Here is a 21,148-nt window from a genome sequence, read left to right on the forward strand (position 1 = left end):
GAGGTACACCCAACAGAAGAAAAATTCAGAGACTGTGCCCTCTCCATCAGAACTATTGGATATGGACATAAATAGTTTGTTGGAAAGGGAATTCAGGGTAACAATTATCCAAGCAAAGGCTAAGTTGGAGAAAACCATTAGTGACAACATGGAATCGCTAAGGACAGAAGTAAAAGACACCCGTGAGAAGTTAAAAATGCTATCAATGAGATCCCATCTAATCTAAATACTCTAACAGCTAGGGTAACTGAGGCAGAAGATAGAATTAGTGATCTAGAGGACAAACTGATAGAGAGAAAGGATCAGGAGGAGGCCTGGAGCAAACAGCTTAGAAGCCATGAAAACAGAATTAGGAAAACAAATGAGCCATGAAACGTTCCAACGTCAGAATTATTGGGATCCCTGATGGGGGAGGAGAAAGAAAGAAGACTAGAAGATATAGTTGAAAATATTCTCCGTGAAAATTTTCCCAGTCTGGGGAGTGAAACCAGCGTTCGTGCCCTAGAGGTAGAAAGAACACCCCCCAAGATCAACGAATCTAGAAAGACCTTGAGGCACTTGATTGTAAGACTGATGATCATGATTTTAGACAAGAGCTTTTAAGAGCAGCTAGGGGGAAGAGATTCCTTATGTACAGAAGAAGGTCCATCAAAATAATGTCAGACCTGTCCACAGAAACCTGGCAAGCCAGAAAGGGCTGGCAAGACATATTCAGGGCCCTAAATGAGAAGAACATGCAGACAAGAATACTTTATCCAGCAAGGATGACATTCAAAATGGATGGAGAAATAAAGGGCTTCCAAGACCAGCAAGGTTTAATAGAGTATGTGACCACCAAGCCGACACTACAAGAAATATTAAGAGGTGTTCTATAAAAGAGGAAAGAACCCAAGAGTGTCATAGAACAGAAATTTACAGAGACAATCTATAGAAACAAGGACTTCACGGGCAACATGATGTCAATAAAAACGTATCTTTCAATAATCATTCTCAACATTAATGGCCTAAACACTCCCATAAGACAGCACAGGGTTGCAGATTGGATAAAATGACGGGACCCAACCATATATTGTCTGCAAGAGACCCATTTGGAACCTAAGGATACATCCAGACTGAAAGTGAAGGGATGGAGAAGCATCTTTCATGCCAATGGGCCTCAAAAGAAAGCTGGGGTAGTGATTCTCATATCAGGTAAATTAGATTTTAAACTAAAGTCTGTAGTCAGGGATAAAGAAAGACACTACATCATTCTTAAAGGGTTTATCCACCAAGAAGATCTAACAATTGTAAATATTTATGCCCCCAATATGGGAGCAGCCAACTACATAAGACAACTGTTAATCAAGATAAAGAGTCATATTGATATGAATACATGAATAGTAGGGGTTCTTAACATGCCACTCTCAGTAACAGACAGATCATCCAAGCAGAAAATAAAGAAACAAGAGCATTGAATTGGACCAGATGGACCAGATGGACCTCAAAGATTTATACAGAACATTCTGCCCTGAAACAACAGAATACTCATTCTTCTTGAGCAAGCATGGAACTTTCTCCAGAATAGACCACATACCGGGTCAAAATCAGGGCTCAACTGATTCCAAAAGATTGAGATTGTTTCCTGCATATTCTCAGACCACAGTGCTTTGAAACTGGAACTCAACCACAAGAAAAAGTTTGGAAGGAATTCAAACACTTGGAAGCTAAAGACCACCCTGCTTAAGCATGTTTGGATTAACCAGAAAATTAAAGAAGAACTTAAACAATTCATGGACACCAATGAGAATGAAGATGCTTCAGCCCCAAACCTATAAGATATGGCAAAGGCAGTCCTAAGGGGGAACAGATAGCCATCCAAGCCTCCCTCAAAAAATTGAAAAGTCCAGAATACATCAGCTTTCTTTACACCTTAAAGAACTGGAGAATCAACAACAAATTAAGCCAACCCCACACTCAAGAAGGGAAATAATCAAAATTAGAGCAGAAATCAATGAGACAAACTAAAGATACAGTAGATACATCAACAAAACTAGAAGGTGGTTTTCTGAAAGAATCAATAAGATCGATAAACCATTGGCCAAAATAATCCAAAAGAAAAGAGAGGACCTGAAATTAATAAAATTATAAATGAAAAGGAAGAGATCACGACTAACACCAAGGAAATAGAAACAATCATCAGGAATTATTATCAACAGTTATATGCCAGTAAGTTAAGCAACCTAGACGAAATGGTTGTATTCCTGGAAACCTATAAACTTCCAAAACTGAATCAGGAAGAAATTGACAACCTGAATAGAGCAATATTTAGTAATGAGATTGAAGCAGTGGCCAAAAACCTCCCAAAAAACAATGGCCCAGGACATGACAGATTCCCTGGAGAATTCTACCAAACATTTAAAGAATAAATAATAACTATTCTCCTGAAGCTGTTTCAAAAAATAGAAACAGAAGGGAAACTTCCAGACTCTTTTTATGAAGCCAGCATTACCCTGATCCCTAAACCAAGCAAAGACCACACCAAAAAGGAGAATTTCAGACCAATGTCCGTGATGAATATGGATGCCAAGATTCTCAACAAGATCCTAGCTAATAGGATCCAACAGTACATTAAAAAGATTATCCACCGGGTGCCTGGGTGGCTCAGTGGGTTAGGCCGCTGCCTTCGGCTCAGGTCATGATCTCAGGGTCCTGGGATCAAGTCCCGCATCGGGCTCTCTGCTCAGCAGGGAGCCTGCTTCCCTTCCTCTCTCTCTGCCTGCCTCTCTGCCTGCTTGTGATCTCTCTCTGTCAAGTAAATAAATAAAATCTTAAAAAAAAAAAAAAAGAAGATTATCCCCCATGACCAGGTGGGATTTATCCATGGGATGCAAGGGTGGTTCAACATTTGCAAATCAATCAATGTGATAGAAGAAATCAATAAGAGAAGAGAGAAGAACCACATGGCCCTCTCAACTGATACAGAAGAGCACTTGACAAGATATCGCAACCGGTCCTGATTAAAACTATTCAAAGTATAAGGATAGAGGGAACATTCCTCAACTTCATAAAATCTATCTATGAAAAACCCACAGCGAATATCATCCTCAATGGAGAAAAGCTGATAGCCTTCCCTTTGAAATTAGGAACACGACAAGGATGTCCACTCTCACCACTGTTGTTCAACATAGTACTAGAAGTCCTAGAACCAGCAATCAGACAACGAAAAGAAAGAGAACATATTCATATTGGCAAAGAAGAAGTCAAACTCTCTATCTTCAGAGATGACATGATACTTTATATGAAAAACCCAAAAGACTCCACCCCCAAAATACTAGAACACATATAGCAATTCAGTAATGTGGCAAAATCAAAGATACAAAATCAATGTACAGAAATCAGTTGCTTTCTTATACACTAACAATGAAATATAGAAAGGGAAATTAGAGAATTGATTTCATTTACTATAGCACCAAGAACCATAAGATACCTGGGAATAAACCTAACCAAAGAGGTAAAGGATTTGTACTCGAGGAACTACAGAACACTCATGAAAGAAACTGAAGAAATCACAAAAAGATGGAAGAGGATTCCATGCTCATGGATTGGAAGAATAAACATCATTAAAATGTCAGTACTGCCCAGAGCAATCTATACTTTCAATGCCATCCCAATCAAAATTCCACAAGCATTTTTCAAAGTGCCATCCCAATCAAAATTCCACAAGCATTTTTCAAAGAGCTGGAACAAACAATCCTAAAATTTATATGGAACCAGAAGAGACCCCGAATTTCTAAGGAAATGTTGAAAAAGAAAAATAAAACTGGGGGCATTGCATTGCCTGATTTCAAGCTTTACTACAAAGCTGTGATCACCAAGACAGCATGGTACTGGCACAAAAGAGACACATAGACCAGTGGAACAGAGTAGAATACCCAGATATGGAACCTCAACTCTATGGTCAAATAATCTCTGACAAAGCAGGAAAAAATATACAATGGAAAAAAGACAGTCGCTTCAATAAATTGTGCTGGGAAAATTGGACAGCAATGGGTAGAGGAATGAAACTTGACCATTCTCTTACACCATACACAAAGATAAACTCGAAATAGACAAGACCTCAACGTGAGGCGTGAATCTATCAAAATCCTAGAGGAGAACATAGGCACTAACTTCTTCGACATTGGCCACAGCAACTTCTTTCAAGATATGTCTCCAAAAACAAAGGAAACAAAAGCGAAAATGAACTTTTGGGACTTCATCAAGATCAAAACTTTCTGCACAGCAAAGGAAACGTTTAACAAAACAAAGAGGCAACCCACGGAATGGGAGAAGATATTCACAAATGACACTACAGACAAAAGACTGATATCCAAGACCTATAAAGAACTCCTCAAACTCAACACACACAAAACAGATAATAATCATGTCAAAAAATGGGCAGAAGACATGAACAGACACTTCTCCAAAGAAGACGTACAAATGGCTAACAGACACATGAAAAAATATTCATTAACCATCAGGGAGATTCAAATCAAAACCACACTGAGATACTACCTTACACAAGTCAGAATGGCTAAAATCAACAAGACAGTAAACAAGTGTTGGAGAGGATGTGGAGAAAGGGGAACCCTCTTACACTGTTGGTGGAAATGCAAGTTGGTGCAGCCACTTTGGAAAACAGTGTGGAGATTCCTTAAGAAATTTAAAATAGAGATACCCTATGACCCTGCAATTGCACTACTAGGTATTTACCCAAAAGATACAGATGTAATGAAAAGAAGGGCCATCTGTACCCCAATGTTCATAGCAGCAATGGCTACAGTCGCCAGACTGTGGAAAGAACCAAGATGCCCTTCAATGGATGAATGGATAAAGATATGGCCCATATGTACAATGGAGTATTATGCCTCATCAGAAAGGATGAATACCCAACTTTTGCATCAACATGGACGAGACTGGAGGAGATTATGCTAAGTGAAATAAATCAAGTAGAGAAAGTCAATTATCATTTGGTTTCACTTACTTGGTGGAGCATAAGGAATAACATGGAGGACGTTTAGAGATGGAGAGGAGAAGTGAGTTGGGGGAAATCGGAGGGGGAGACAAACCTTGAGAGACTGTGGACTCTGAGAAACAAACTGAGGCTTTTGGAGGGGAGGGGACTCAGGGGTTGGGGAGCCTGGTGGTTGTTATTATGGAGGGCACATATTGCATGGAGCACAGGGATGTGGTGTATAAACAATGAATTTTGGAATAGTGAAAAAAAAACCCTCTTATTGAGCAATTATTCACAGTATACCAGGCAACATTTGGCCTTGAGGAATCAAAGATGAACAAACCAAATTCCTTACCTCAAGGAGCTCATAGTCCTTTGAGAAAGATAAATATCAAATTAATTGTAATATAAAACATGTGATCAGAGCCTGGTGGGAAGTGATGTCAGGTTGATAGCAGTTCAGGTTCCTCATAAAGAACCCCAGCTGAACTCCACCCCCACCCCCACCCCCACCCCAGGATGGATTTGCCTTCTGGAACTGCTTCTCCTGGTGACAGATGTCTTTTTTTTTTTTTTTAATTTTTTTTTTTTTGAAAGATGTGTCTTGAGACAAGAAATGAAGGCCACTGAAATTTGTTTCCCTGGCCCTTACTGGGCCTTCCTTCATCCCTTTCCTATCTGCAGTTTGAGACTTTGTGTAGGGGAAGGGAGGAGTCAAGGAGAAACTAGACTTGAGGAGAGACAAGGAGTGGCAAACAAGCTGGAGGAGGAGGCACACCTTTGTTTGTTTGTTTTTAAGTATTATTATTTTTTATTATGTTATGTTAGTACATCATTAGTTTTTGGTGTAGTTTTCCAAGATTCATTGTTTACATATAACACCCAGTGCTCCATGCAATGCATGCCCTCCTTAATACCCATCACCGGGTCAACCTATTCCTTCTACCCCTGTCCCCTCTAAAACCCTCAGTTTGCTTCTTGGAGTCCATAGTCTCTCATGGTTCATCTCCCCCTCCAATTCCCCCCTCCTTCATTTTTCCCTTCCTTCTCCTGATGTCCTCCATGCTATTCCTTATATTCCACAAATAAGTGAAACCACATGATAATTGACTTTCTCTATTTGACTTATTTCACTCAGCATAATCTCCTTCAGTCCCGTCCATGTTGATGCAAAAGTTGGGTATTCATCCTTTCTGATGGCTGAGTAATATTCCATTTATATATGGACCATATCTTCTTTATCCATTCATCTGTTGAAGGGAATCTTGGCTCTTTCCACAGTTTGGCTATTGTCGATGTTGCTGCAGGAACATTGGTGTGCAAATGGCACCTTCTTTACACTCCATCTGTATCTTAGGGCTGAATACCCAGTAGGAGGCACCTCTTTAGATCCACAATGGTTATCTGTAGGTAGTTGGAAAATAAGATTTTGCTGTTTCTTTATTCTCCTTTCTTTTAACATGTGTCAATTTTTTTTCCATGTGATATATGTATTTCTTTGGTAATAAGAAAAGCTGTATTTATTTATTTGTTTATTTGGAAAGCAGATGTCAGGGCAAGAGTTAACATTTACATTCCACGGGGAGAATCACATTCTTGTGTGCCATCTGGTAAACCTGAGGTTAACTGAGACTAGCGGTTGGTTTGTTTTATAAATCAACAGTGCACGGGGATTAAGTGTTTCTGTTCTGGTGTGGACATAGCTGGATTTTGGTCCCGGGCTGCTGCTGTGTGACTTAGGTAAATTGTTTAATCTATTTGAACATAGGTCTCCTCACCTCTTAAATGGGAGTAGTTATAGTGGTATTTATCTTTGGGACAATTAAACAAGAACATGAAGTTAGAATGTGTTATGGCATGCGGTAAGCCCTGGATAAATAGCCACAGTGGTTAGTAATGCGGTAGCCCTTATTTGCTGGGATAGTGCAGCCTGGCCTAGCGCCAGGCCCTTCACTGTCACTGGGAAAATAGTGCAGTTGTCAGGGCCATGAGTCTTTGCCTCTAAAATAATCTGTTCCTTGATATTTTTTAGGATGAGGATGACCTGGCCAATGCCCTGATCTGGCCTGAGATTCAACAGGAGCTGAAGATCATCGAATCTGAGGAGGAGCTCTCCTCATCGCCAGCACCTGCCCCAAAGATCAACCCCACTCAGCCAATCCTGGAGGCCAGTCCTGCGGCTTCTGCTTCCCAGGAGGGTCCTGGGAGCTCGTCTTGTGGCGTACCACCAGGCTCCACCCCTCTGGAGGAGTGGACTAGGGATCCAGCCAATCAGACGGCACAAGGGACTTCCCCTGCAGCCAACAGAGAAAAGCCAGAGACGAGGAGCGTCCTCCGCAGACCCGAGACAGAGAAGGGCCCGCGTCCGGACCCCACCAGTTTAGCTCCTCTGGAAATTGTTCCATTTGAAATGGCTTCTTTACAAACAAAGGTGGGCCAGGAAGGCACAGGGAATCTGTCACCTCCTCTCCCGCCTGCTGCGCCTCCTCCAACTCCTCTGGAGGAGGCGCCTCGAGTCCAGCTATCGAAGGGCAGTCCTGAGAGAGAAGACTCATCTAGGAGTTTGAGGACAAATCCATACACAGACCAGCTGAAGTCTAATGGCAGCCCTGGGACTCCCAGCCTATGTCAGGAGGAGGAGACCTCTCTGGGACCGAGTGAAAAGCAAAATTCAAAGAATGCTGCTCGTGAGGGAAAAGGCTCTGGTTTTCAAAGCCCAACAAGCGAGGTTGAGATCTCCCCACAAGGAGAGGGGGATGTAGCCCATTCAGTGCAGGAGCCCTCAGACTGTGATGAAGACGAAACTGTGACAGACATTGCCCAGCATGGCCTGGAGATGGTGGAGCCCTGGGAGGAGCCCCAGTGGGTAACGAGTCCCCTTCACTCTCCCACCCTGAAAGATGTGCAGGAGGCCCAGGTGCAGGGCCCCCAGGGCCACCGACTGGAGAGGAGGCTTCCCCACAGGCCCAGCCTTCGGCAGAGTCATTCTCTAGATAGCAAAACCACCACGGTTAAGAGCCAGTGGACTCTTGAGGCTCCCTCCTCCAGCAGCTGTGCTAACCTCGAAGTGGAGAGGAATTCCGACCTTCTGCAGCCCCTGGCCCCCAGGAGAGAGATAACTGGATGGGATGAGAAAAGCCTGAAGTCCTTTAGAGAGTTCTCTGGGGACAGAGGGACAAAGGCTGCTCCCAGCCGGAAGGGACCGGGTGGTTTGCAGCCCAAATCAGCAGAAATCAGCCCTGGCAGCCTAGCAGAGGGAAAGGAACAGGGGACACACCAAGGGCACGGCAGCCCTCAGATTGAGCAAGGTAGTGTTCCTGGGCCAGACAACAGCAAAGAGAGTTCTCCTGGTGTGCAAGACAGTGCCTCATGTGGAGAGCATCCCCCAAAGTTACAGCTGAAGAGCACTGAGTCTGGGCTTCCAAAAGGGAAAAACAGGCCTTCTTCCCTCAATTTGGACTCTGCCATTCCCATCACTGACCTCTTTCGGTTTGACAATGTGGCCTCATTTGGTTCACCTGGAATGCAGCTCTCTGAGCCAGGAGACACAAAAGTCGCATGGATGACCTCATCTCACTGTAAAGTAGACCCGTGGAGTATTTGCTCCCAGGACCCTCAGGACCTGGACATTGTGGCTCATGCCCTGACGGGCCGCCGTAACTCAGCTCCTGTGAGTGTGTCAGCTGTGAGAACCTCCTTCATGGTCAAAATGTGCCAGGCTAGGGCAGTCCCAGTCATCCCACCCAAGATTCAGTACACACAGATCCCACAACCCCTGCCATCTCAGAGCTCAGGGGACAGTGGAGTTCATCCTCTAGAGAGGAGCCAGGAAGAACCCAGCTCAACTGGTGGGACCTCGCAGAAATCTTCCAGAGATGATTCTCTCTCCTTGGAAAGTCCAAAAGAAGAGAAGCCAAAGCAAGATATGGGCGCCATTGAGGCCTCGCCAATGGATACCAATACATCCCACATGTGCGAGGGACCCACCCTTCCTCCAGAACCAGTCTTGGCTAACCTGCTCTCCACCCAGGATGCAACAGTGCAATGCAGAAAGCGTACATCAGAGACAGAGCCTTCCGGAGACAACCTTCTTTCTTCAAAAATAGAGCGACCATCAGGGGCTTCTAAACCTTTCCACAGGTCAAGGCCAGGAAGACCTCAGAGCCTTATCTTATTCAGTCCTCCTTTCCCCATTATGGACCACCCACCCCCTTCCTCCACAGTGACAGATTCCAAGGTTCTCCTGTCCCCTATCAGAAGTCCCACCCAGACAGTTTCCCCTGGCCTTCTTTGTGGGGATTTGGCAGAAAACACGTGGGTCACACCAGAAGGGGTTACGCTTAGGAATAAAATGACCATCCCTAAGAATGGCCAAAGACTAGAGACCTCAACCAGCTGTTTTTACCAGCCCCAGAGGAGGTCAGTGATTCTGGATGGAAGAAGTGGGAGGCAAATAGAATGACATCAGTTCACCTGCTGGTGTCTGGAAAAAAAAAAAAAAAGTCGTGATTCATCATCTGGAAGTTATTACAGGGCCAACTTGCCATTATTCCAGGCATAGGTTATCCAAGTTTGGACTTATTTTGGCCTCTTTTCTTTCTTCAGCTTTTTGACCATTTATTAATTAGTCCATTTGCCAGAAGAGAGGTCAAGGGAAGGACCAAGAAATGAAATTTAGATCAGTCCTTAACAGCAGGTGGGAAAAGGTCAGGTAAAGGAAGAAGCTGAAATGCTTTCTTCCAACGAGATTTGGGGTTGTTTCTGAGTTGTTTCTCCCACACTGTCATTACCTATTACTGTTGAGAGTTGGCTAAAATAATGTTTTTTTGAAAGAAAGAGAAATCCTTTGCCTGTGTTGGAAAATGTTGCTGTTGAGGTTGGAAGGCCTCCTCTTTCCTTCACGCTTTTTAATGCTCCTTAAAGCATGCGTTCTTTTAGACCAGTTTTCTGATAAGCTTTGTACACATGTACACTCCAGAACAGAAGTAGATTTGGAAGTGCAGACTAATGTACACTTACAGATCCAACAGGGTAAAGGTGCCCATGCTCTTTCCCTAGAACCTCTGCAGACTTGTGGGAGATGGTTGCATGTATGAGCGTAGAAAATCAGAATCTATACACAAGAGCAGATTCTATGACTGGCAAAATCTAAGAGGACTGCCTGGCTGTGGCTTTTGTTATTTTGGGGGGACTCTGCCATTCTCCTGACCTCTGATGTATAAATCTAGTGGTTGGGCAGACTGGGGGCTGAGCTGAAGGTTACCTCAATGAGATGTGCTGAATTTTCACTTAGGTAGGCAACAGTGAAGTGATCTGTGTTCTTTCCATCGGAGTCCACAGACAGGATATCATCGTAGAGAACAACCTCACGCATAAGTAGAACTATGCTCCAAAGTCAGTGTGTTTAAATTGATGGGGCATTAGTAGAAAACACTTCTAGCTCAGGTTCCTGTCCTTCCACACTAGGCTGGGAGTACAGGAGAGGATAAGGAGGGAGCCCCAACAGGGTGGCCATCTCTGTCACTTGGGAAGAAATGCCCTTTGGAACATGTATTTCATTTTAGCCAGTGGGTACCTCCCTTTCTCCCTCTCCTTCCATTACTCAGAGCAGAGTTGAGGCACCTTTCTCCATCCCATAACCCCCCTCATCCATTACCCACCCTAGGCCATTCTCCTGTCTACATGCAAGCAGAAGCAATAAACCAATGTGATTTTATTTCAGTTATTTAGAACCTCAGTGCTTCTTTCTTTTTCAGCTGGTAAGAGGAAGGAGAACTAATAGAACCTACTGGTAGATTTTTGGTGCTCCCCCAAAAAGGGATTCACAGGAGCCCTTCTCAAGGCAAAACCCATTAGGGTATCAATGGTTTCAAACCTTCTAACACAACAATTTTATTTAGAAAGAAATTAAAACAGACCTGTTCTAGCTCTGTGCACATCTTCTCAGGTTCAAGTCTGGCTGAACTCTGTCCACAACCTCTGTCATTGCAGAAATTTCTCTAGGGGCTAGCAGTACCTCTCAGCAGACCTCACAATCCAGGCCGCCGATGGGATGGGTAGGGGCTGAACTGAAGTTACCTAGTCCGGGGAGAATTGGAGGTGGTGCCCTGCAACAGATCCATATTCCCCTCTCCCTTCTTCCCTGATAAACCTTAAAGTTTTGAAATCTTGTGCTGAACCTTTTAAGTCAGTGTCTGTTTCAGGGGTAACTGGGAGGCCAGCTGATGAGTTCTCCTTTCATAGGGCACTGAGGTGAATGAACAAGGGGAGCGGTTAATAGGTTCAGTGTCTTGCCTTCTCATTTGGTGAGCGAGACCCTGGACCAATGGGTCCAGCCAATGGGATGTCAACCCGTAAAAAAAGTGCTGGGGTATGGCATTTTCCCTCCTGGGCAAGCAAGGTGAAGAAATATAGTGGTGACAGATGAGAAAGGCCATGCTCAGGAGATTTGAAAAGTACATTCCTGCCTTATCAGAAAATGTGGGCAGATAGGCTTTATCCCAATCACAGTTCACTGTGGTGTCTATGCTTTGATAAAGACCATGTTCCAGTTAGAATGTGACTTTGCTTCACCATCAGAACTCTTGAGCCACATAATGAAATATTTAAACTATTTTATGATTATTTTGAATTTTTGTTTGTAATGCTTAGAGGATATATTTTATTTGGGGATAGACTGAGAAGCCACTAAGTACACCTTAATGCATGAGTTCTGCCCGAGGCTCCTAGGCAGATTGTTAAATGGCTGCCATGCCCCATAGACTGACATCTTTTGTTTGTAGCATCGTCTTTAGGAGTGTGGGTGTGTGGATGCTGTCATGAGACCCAATGACAACTGTCTGGAGACACTCTCTAATTCTGAGTTTTTTTAAGCCAGTGAATCCGGAAGGCTGTGGAAGCTGACTCACTCTCTCGATCAGTGTCCCACGGCTAAAGTGTGGACTTCTTCAATACAGCCCAGCCTGTCAACTGTCACAAACACATTCATAAGTTTCCTGTGGGCTGGGGCTAACCTGACGCTGAGGAAATTCCATTTCATGGCAAAGAGAACTCAGATTTCCTCCCCTGAAATTGTTTCCTCAAATGCTCCAACATTACCTGTTTGGTCATTCATTTGGGACTGAAAAAAGACCCCCCCTGAGAATGGCTGGATGGAAATCAAATTGCCTGCTTCCATCCAGACAGCGGACAGGACAAGGGCGGTGTTTTTAGGTGGATCTGCATGGTGCTCTAGAAAGGGCTGCAAAATCAAATTCTCCCAAGTGCTCCTTCAAACCAGTTACCAGTCCTCAAAGTGGGGATGGCTGATTTTAAATGTTAAATTTGAAATAAAATTCATGCATCTCCTAAAGTTTTCTTTCAGTGTTAGTGGTTGCTAAAGAAGATAATAATCTGTATTTATTGGCAAAATGGGCCTTAGGCCAACTATTTTTCCCTCTTTTTATTTTCTTTTTTTACCAAAATGGACCAGATAGAGGAGTTTGGTTTTTATTCTTTGCATCAGATGGAATGTGAAGAAAACTGATCAAAAACCCCATTAAGACAGCTTGATCTAAGCCCTAAAATTCAAAATATTGGCCAAGTCAAAATTCTGGGTTCTGTATAAGTTAAAAATGTAAGCATCATCCTCCTCAACAATATTTATCAAAAGCTTAGCAATATTGCCCTGGGTGACTTAATACTCTTAAATCCTTGGAGCCTAATGAAAAAAAGGGTGAGGGATGGTAGCAAATGAAACAGTCCATAAACAAACAGGAGCAAGATTTAGAGTCATTACATTACCAAAAGAAAGCTCAAAGGGAAAAATGTAGCAACTAGCATCTTTTAATAGGATTGTTAATAGTGTTTAAGCTACCTACTGCCTTTAATCAAATTAAACAATTGCAAATCCAATAGAAGGTACTAGGGAGACACTTAGGCATTGAGAATTTTGCTCTGATTGCTTGAAAAATGTGAGAGTGGTAATCAAGAACAAAGAGTTCTGAAGTTGTGTGTGGTCTGAATTGGTTTAGTTGTGAAGTCCTGCTGGGTCTCTGCTGATGAGCCAGGTAATACCAGCATTCCATGCTCGTGGGGAGGGAGCTTCAGAGTCATCACAAAACGGGTTAACTTGTATTGGTTATGAAGTCATAGGTCAAGATAAGCTGTTACTTTCATGTCTAACGTTCAGCATGCTGATCACATTTGAGTAAAATTGGGTGGTACAGTCATTAGTCTACACAGGTCTCATTTCAAAGCCTGAAAACATAGTGGGAATGTAAGATTCATTGGTCTGGAATTGGAGTGGGAGGGGTTCAGGATAGGTCCAGTTTCCACCAGGATTGAGTAGGACCACATTCTACCCAGCTTGTCCTATCTGATGACAAAATGAATCCTTGGGTTAAATGTCAGAATGATTTTAGGCACTTCCAGGTGAGCTCAAAATGTAGAATGACAAAGGATGTGTCCTCCTTTGTCAACACCTTCTCTAGCAAAGTCAGGCCAAAAGAGGGAGCAGGCACTTTACCAAGTATGGAGAGGCATAGGAGATGGAAGAAGAGTGATTGCCTGAGATCAGTGTTGGTCCAGATAGTACAAAACTGGGGGCCACCACAGATGGACGGGCACACAGTAGGTCATTTAGCAGCCTTGAGGTTCATGGGCAATGCAAAATCACTACTCTGTGAGCATGAAGGAGGATGTAGCTTAGTGTAAGAAACCCATGCAGGGTGTAGCCATGCGTTTTCCTGGATGGATCACAATGCTTTGCAATAACTTAATGCCATGGCAACTCCTGGCTAATAATTCTGCAAGGTAAAGCACTTTTTCAAAGGCGTCTGTCAGAAATCCACAAGGTTTCAGCTTGTTGAGCTTGACGAATGTTTCCAAAGATATAATCAAATTTTTTCTATTGATTAAAAAATATAAATCCTAAACCTATCCATAGACATTTAAGTGTAATTAAAATGTTGTTATGCTTTAAACATGTATTCTAATAAATGATATAAAGGATAATGCTTATGATGGCACTATAAACTAGAGGATGAGGACCTAGGGTCACCAAAATCAGTATTAGAAAAAGTAGATTATATGCATCAGGCTCATTGTTCTAGTTTGATGTTAGTTTTTACTTCAAGGTTTGGTCTCACAGCCAAAGTCCTGAAGAGTTGCTTCAGTAAGTTTGTTCTTTTTTTACTTACCTCTTACTGTCAAATATTTGTTAACTTCTCTTACTGTTATAATCCTACACATCACCTAAGATACCCAGTGTAAATCAATGGATATTGTCATGAAAACTAAGAAGAAAAAACCTACTGCTTCTCTAAAGTCCACAGCTTAGGGAGTTATGTGTGTGGGTCCATCTTAATAGATGGGAACTCAAATTTTCTATTACTTGAATCAACCAATTAAGGGGGACTACTCTCATTTGAATGATTATGTAAATGGTCACGTTTAAGAAGCAAGATCCTGGGGCACCTGGGTGGCTCAGTGGGTTAAGCCTCTGCCTTCAGCTCAGGTCATGATCTCAGGGGCCTGGGATCGAGCCCCGCATCAGGCTCTCTGCTTGGCGGGGAGCCTGCTTCCCACCCCCACCCCCTGCCTGCCTCTCTGCCTACTTGTGATCTCTGTCAAATAAATAAAATAAAATAAAATAAAGCAACAGCAGCAAAATCCTGGTATATATCATCACAAAAAAGACGAAGCGGGGCCCTCAACAGGTCTAAATCACAGGCCCTTAGAAAAAACAATCATGCAACAGAGGCTTACCATCCGGTGATATTTGCAGTGAGAAATGCCATTGCCAAAGGGATAAAAATACTAGCCTTCTGGCAACAATATTTTTAGAACTTTATGCCACTCAGGCCTGCTCCTGTCATCCCTTATTACTTCTCTAACTGCCTTTTCTCCTCCATACTCTCAATCCCCACTCAGCTGTTTCTCATTCCTGTATCCATGCCCACTGCCCCCCAACTGGCAGCACCCAGTTGCCCTCACTCCTAATCTATCCCACAGTTCCTCTGGAGTCTTCTCATACCCCTGGTGTTTTCCCTGAATGTTGCTTCCACTTCCTGGACTCCCACGAAAATTGACGCTTACCTGAGGGCACCTCTGTTCCTACACAGAAAGTTACACATTCCTCCCTTGTTACACAGACTACAGATCGCAGAGATGATGTTCTCATTTCCCACTTGTTTCCGCACAATTGCTTCTTCCCACCTCATACAAAAATCTCTCATTACCACAATTCATGGAATCGAGTTCTTTTTACTTTTACCATTCTTTGTGGCCATGATGTAGTCAACGTCCCAGATCTCCCAGTGTTTGGCACTGAGCTTCCTGTTTCCACCATCCTACTGGATGATTTCAGTATTCCTGAGGAAAACCCACTCCACAGTCTTGGCACAGTTGCTTAGTTTTTACTGCTCTTCAGTTTTGGCCATTTGCCTCCAGGGTTACACATTATGCTGTTTCACAATCCAGAACTCTGTGATCCCAAACTCTCATATTCTATTCTCAAAACTCCTATCCTTGCTCCTTTATTCCTTTGACTTATTCAAAATTACTAATGCCTGGCCTACCCCCTACCCTTTCCGACAGACAGTACACCCAACCAGACTTCTTCCTTCCCTAGCCTTTCCAGACCCCAAGCTACAGCATCTCAACTCTTCCTGCCAGCACCACTAACTCCCTTGACTACTTCAGCCATAACTGCTTTGTGAACCTCCAAACTAGGACCAGGACTCTTAGCACCCATCTTCTCCACTCTTACTTATCTATTGGGTTAGACCAGAGAAAAATCATAAAACTGTGGCCAGAGAGCCTTTGAGAATTTATGGTTTACCACCTCAGCAGTACCCTCATTCCCAAAACTCACAAAAGCTATTCCACTATTCTAAGTCTCCTCCTAGATTGACACCCCCCACCATCAAAATTGCCTTTTATTTCACAAGTTCCTGCTGTCAGATGTTTCTTCCACTCCCACGCCCCCAACAATCACTTCCCCTTCTCCATGTACGTGTGTATCTAACCCCCCTTTTAGCTCAGAGAAATTGCTATCCCTTCTGCCCAAGGGCTCCCGAGAACACTTTCTAATTCACTACTTCTTCATTCTAATTCACTACTCTGGACGAACCAACCTGACTTCCACCCTCCTTGCTCCATTAAAATTTCTCATACTAGACACCAATGATCTAATAACCAAATTCAACAGTCAGTTCTCAGTCTCTTAACTTCCTTATTTGATATTGTTCATCATCTTTTTTTTTTTTTTTAAAGATTTTGAGAGAGAGAGAGAGAGTACATGCCCACAGAGGGAGAAGCAGACTCCCCGCTGAGCAGGAAACCTGGCATGGGGCTCGATCTCAGGACCCAGAGATCATGAACAGAGATGAAGGCAGCCACCCAACCGAGCCTCCCAGGCACCCCTGATCACTTCTTCCTTGCAACACTAGTTCACCTTGTCTTAGATTTCCATTTCCTTAGTCTTGTTCATTTGAAAGCTTCCTCTTCCTCTGCTCTTAAATGTTATTCACCAGAATTCTGTCCTCTTTTCTTTCCACTTTCTCTATCACCCACACAGTGGTGACACCCACCCCATGCCCTCTCACCTCTTACATACTCTTTAAATGGTTGGGTAACTGATCTCCCTGCATTCTCATTGACACCTGTCCATTCTCCAAACCAATTGGACATATTGCTGCCCAAGTTGTCTAATATAGGAGAGTGGATCTCATCAGTCACCTTGAGTGTGTTAAAACAGACATCCGGGTTCTATTCAAAGTTTATGATTCAGTAGGTTTGGGGCGGGGCTTGAAATTATCTGTTTCTAGTAAATTCCCTGTTAGGCGATGCTGCTGCTACAGATCCAGAGATTATATTTTGAGAACTCCTGACTTGAGAACCCTCTGGGTCATGAATCCTAAATTGAAAATCTTTCATTAGCTGTCTTTAACTCCTAGTCTTCTGTCTGCTTAAGAATTACTTGAAGTGCTTGTGAAAGGGGCAGTTTTGGGCTTTACTCTCAAGATTCTGACCTAGTAGATCTGATGTAGTGTCCAAGGATCACACCTTTGAGAACCTGTGATTTAGAAGATAATAAAAGTTCAAACCCCTTAACATGGACTTTGTGTCCTCCTATTTAGTCTTTGCCTACTTCTCTAGCATTATTGAACTAGTTATTTAAGAACTGGTGGAAGTCCATGCCTTGGGTTTTTGTATATCCTGTTCCCCTGCATGCAACCTCTCCCCCTCATTTATGTGGTACTCTCCCAGTCCTCCCTTAAAATGCTATGTGTTACTGCCGCAGTGAAGTCCTCCCTGACACTGCAGATTCCAAGCAAAGTTGGAGACTCTTCTCTGCATCACCTCTGCACCTTGTATATACTTCCTTTCCGAATACCCCTTTGTTGTTATTACTGATTTACTTACCTGCCTTGTATTAATCAACTCTAAACATCACTATCTCTGGCACCCAGCAGTGTCCAGTACATAATAATTGCTCAGGAAATAGAAATGGGAGAGGGATAGTGGGGTGATGATTTGATAGGGAGGGGAAAGAAGCTTAAGGAATATAACATGGAATCGAAATAAATAGGATACTGAGGAACATCTCCATCATGCTCATGCCTGTGAACTATTTTCTACTTACCTACCTTAAGTCACCCTAACAGCTGGCCGAGCATCTTCCTTCCTTTTCTTGTATCCAAAGTTCACCCAACTGATCTTTTGCTATATACCATTTTTCCACATACCATTTAATTTCTCAGTATATAAACAACCACCCAAAGGCCATCCTTTACTGAGTATGGATCTCCTATCACTAAGCAAAGATGATGTTGTCCTTTCTCTCACATGATCCGTAAGTAGTAGGATACACAGGTCACTGGTAATTTTTCTCTTCCCCATCTGAATATGGCACCTCCTAAAAGGGCATCTGAAATGTGTACCAGCACATTGAACTGCAACTTTTATCTCCCAGATGCTGTCGTATCTGAAAAGAGAGGGGGCACTTCTTCATTCCTATACCCCAAACTAGTTTCTATTTCTTATCCTCGTTCATTTGTTTACCCAGCCTGGCATCTGGTCCTCCTGTACCATCCTGTTTAGGATTACGGCCAAGGTCAAACCAGAGTGGGTGTTATCTACTACACACTACTACAAGAGTAGTCTGTTATCTCTAATTAGTTATCTGGGCTACTTTTCAGTGACAAAACCAAGTTGGAGCCATTTTGATGAGACATCTTCATGTCAGGACCACCCAATTTGCTCTTAACTGTCAAGTAAACTCATCAAGATGTTTATTAGTCAAGGGGTGCCTGGGTGGCTCAGTCAGTCAAGCATCTGCCTTTTGCTCAGGTCATAATCCCGGGGTTCTGGGATCAAGGCCCGAGTTGGGCTCCCTGCTCAGCCAGGGAGTCTGCTTCTCCTTCTGTCTCTCCCCCTCCCCACCACTCATGTATCCTCTCTCTCTCAAATAAATGAAATCTTAAAAAAAATAATAATTTGTTAGTCAAAAGAAAGCCTATTTTTAAGACCCTAAGGAAAGAATACTGAAATGGTAACCTTCCTGTCCTCCTTCACTCTGAGAACTACCGTATTTAGGCTGAACCATTTATGAAACCAACCAATACACTGTGGTTACCTTGCTATTTTTCCAGTATATTAAAATTGTTCCCATCTTAGGCCACTGCCTTTCCCCAAAGCTATTTATATGGCTCAGTCTTGCTTCATTGCTTTGCTCAGAAATTACCTTCTCAGAGATGCCTTCTAGCAATGCCATTCCTAGTACTTTTTATTTCCTTGCCCTGATTTATTTTCTCTTTACTACACTTACTACTACCAGGGACATTATATATAAACTTATTTATGGCACACCTTGCACCCCCCACATTGTAAGTTCTATGAAGGTAGGGCCTTTTCATTCCTTACTCACTGCTGTCCATATCCCCGGTGCCTAACATGGTGCCTGGTGGTCAACATGCATTTGTTAAATAGCTAAATAGACTCAAATTGCCAAATTATGTAACTTAAAAAAAAAGTATACACATCAAAATAGTTAAGGAAACAATGGTTAATTTAAACACAGAAGTCACCTTGGGTAGCTGTATATATACCCTAGCCCTCATCGTGCTGCCTTGCTGAAAACCTGCTGGGAACGCTTCTGTAAGAATTGTTTTCAGAGCCAGTTTATGAAATTACATGATTGGTCTTTTTACTTTATAAGTCATATTGTGTCTCCCCAAAAAGTTCATAGTGTAAAAAAGCCAAACCAAGCACAGAAAACCCATGAGAATATATTTTAGGCTCTCAAGACAAGGCCTCAGAAGTTTAGATGACTAGTGACATCAATTGACTAAGATCACCTCTCGAGAATACGGACATGGACTGGCAAGGGTTAATGCTCACAAACACAGAGGTTCTGGAATTTGAAACTAAAAACACACATTTTAGGCACAGATCAAATTATCGGGGGACAAAGAGGTAACTTCTTCTAGTTCACTTCTGCTTATAACTCCGAACATGCCGTTGTAGGTGGGCTGCTGCTCAGACCGTATCCAAGATTGTTTAGCTGAGGACTGGCCCATTCTTCTAGGCGGCAGGGATCTTCAGCCTGCCCGCACTCCAGCCCACATGGCATTTGCACTCATCTTCTCCCACTGGTCCAGTCATACACCTTCTTCCTGGGTGCAGGCACTCTAAAGACTTTGCCTTAAAAATTATCATTTCAAACAGCTAATAATTAAAGAAAAATCTTAAGAGGCAAAAGAAGTGAAAGAACAGGGAAAAGAACAGCAATATCCGCTGAGTTTCAGGAGAGCACCTTATTCGTAAGTACTTTTGAATGTCATTGGGCAGAACTAAATGCTGAGTTTTCCTCCCATGATGCAACAGAGAAAGTCCCAGCCAGGACCATAAGCCATGCTTTGCCCCAAGTATTCCAATACTGTTAGCCAGCCAGAGAGAAAGAGAATAGGTGCTGTCGGGCAACTCCACTGATCTCCGTTTCTGTAGCAGGAAGGCCAACTGAGAGGAATGGAAAAGTAGACATACCGAAGGTACGGTGTAAAGTGATACAGGAGATGTTGTAAATGAATGAGTTATTCCAGAGCCATACGAACAAATCAATCTCTTTACTGGAGAGGCACACCTCTCATCCTGTGTTATTATTCAAATGTACTAACACATGAAAGATCACATCACCTTGTTTGTGGATACATTTAATATCCCTTACCCTTCCCACCTTTCAAAACATAATAGTATACAAAATATAAAATATCTTAAATACTTATAAAAATCGCAAGAAAAAAATAGAACGTATGAAAATATTTTTATCTGAGTTCTCTCTCATTGTTGAGAGGCAGCTTAGTTTGCCTTGAGTTCATAACTGTTGAGTGGGTAGGAGTATGCCCTGCCTAATACTATTCTGTCCCGGAGAAGTTTAAATAAAACATAGTAGTTGCAGAAGAGGATGAGAGCCATGGAAAGTGTGTGGTTCCACTTCTCCGACCGCAGCAAGGAATAGAGCTGGTAGAAGACGACACTGCCCTCAATAAGGATAAGCAGATTTAACAGCCTTAATGGACGATGAAATAGGAACTGTAAGGAAGATGAAAAGCAAAATATTATTTCATTAAAAAGTAAAGACTACAGTTATTCTCACATTTTTCTCCTAAAATGATTTCGTATTTATAGGTTCCTGCATACTGAACATCAATCAGGCTATTTCTTGCTGTAGAGACCCAAACCTTTTCCTTTTTGCTCAATGAATAATGAAATAAATTTTATTTCAAAATGTCCTGAGATAGGAAAAGGGATCACACCTAAAAGAACTGCCTCTAAACATTTTTCTTAAATTCTATCTTATCTTGGGTATATATTTTATTTGAGATAATCAAAAGTACATTTATCTAAGACAAGGGCTAGATAAAGGACTGACTAGAAAATATTTTAGATTTTGCAAATCAAGAGGCAAAAACTGAAGATATTATATAGGTACTTAAAGCCATTTAAAATGAATGATTTTAAAAAGCAAAAATCATTGTTAGTTTGTGTGCTGGTCTAAGACATAAACACTAGAGAAGTCTGAGGGGAGGGGAAGTCTTATAAGCTGAAGTATCTAAACAATAATTTCTTAATTTTCCCTTAAACCATTTATCTACCATCATTACGGACTAAAATCCTCTACACCATATA

General features: G+C 42.5%; 2 protein-coding genes across 2 annotated transcripts in view; one reads left to right on the forward strand and one right to left on the reverse strand.

The window, feature by feature from the left end:
- The window catches only part of ARHGAP31 (Rho GTPase activating protein 31), a 113,811-nt gene extending 102,670 nt beyond the window's left edge, over positions 1–11,141 (forward strand). The window contains exon 12 of the mRNA XM_044251443.1: positions 7,008–11,141. Within this exon, the coding sequence (XP_044107378.1) occupies positions 7,008–9,437 (2,430 nt within the window). The 3' untranslated portion in view covers positions 9,438–11,141. The remainder of the gene's footprint in view (positions 1–7,007) is intronic.
- An 8,925-nt stretch (positions 11,142–20,066) lies between these two features.
- Positions 20,067–21,148, reverse strand: part of TMEM39A (transmembrane protein 39A) — a 31,542-nt gene continuing 30,460 nt past the window's right edge. Inside the window, exon 9 of the mRNA XM_044251444.1 lies at positions 20,067–20,551. Coding sequence (XP_044107379.1) covers positions 20,318–20,551 — 234 coding nt within the window. The 3' untranslated portion in view covers positions 20,067–20,317. The remainder of the gene's footprint in view (positions 20,552–21,148) is intronic.

The sequence above is a fragment of the Neovison vison genome, chromosome 6, assembly GCF_020171115.1.
Source record: "Neovison vison isolate M4711 chromosome 6, ASM_NN_V1, whole genome shotgun sequence".
NCBI lineage: Eukaryota > Metazoa > Chordata > Mammalia > Carnivora > Mustelidae > Neogale > Neogale vison.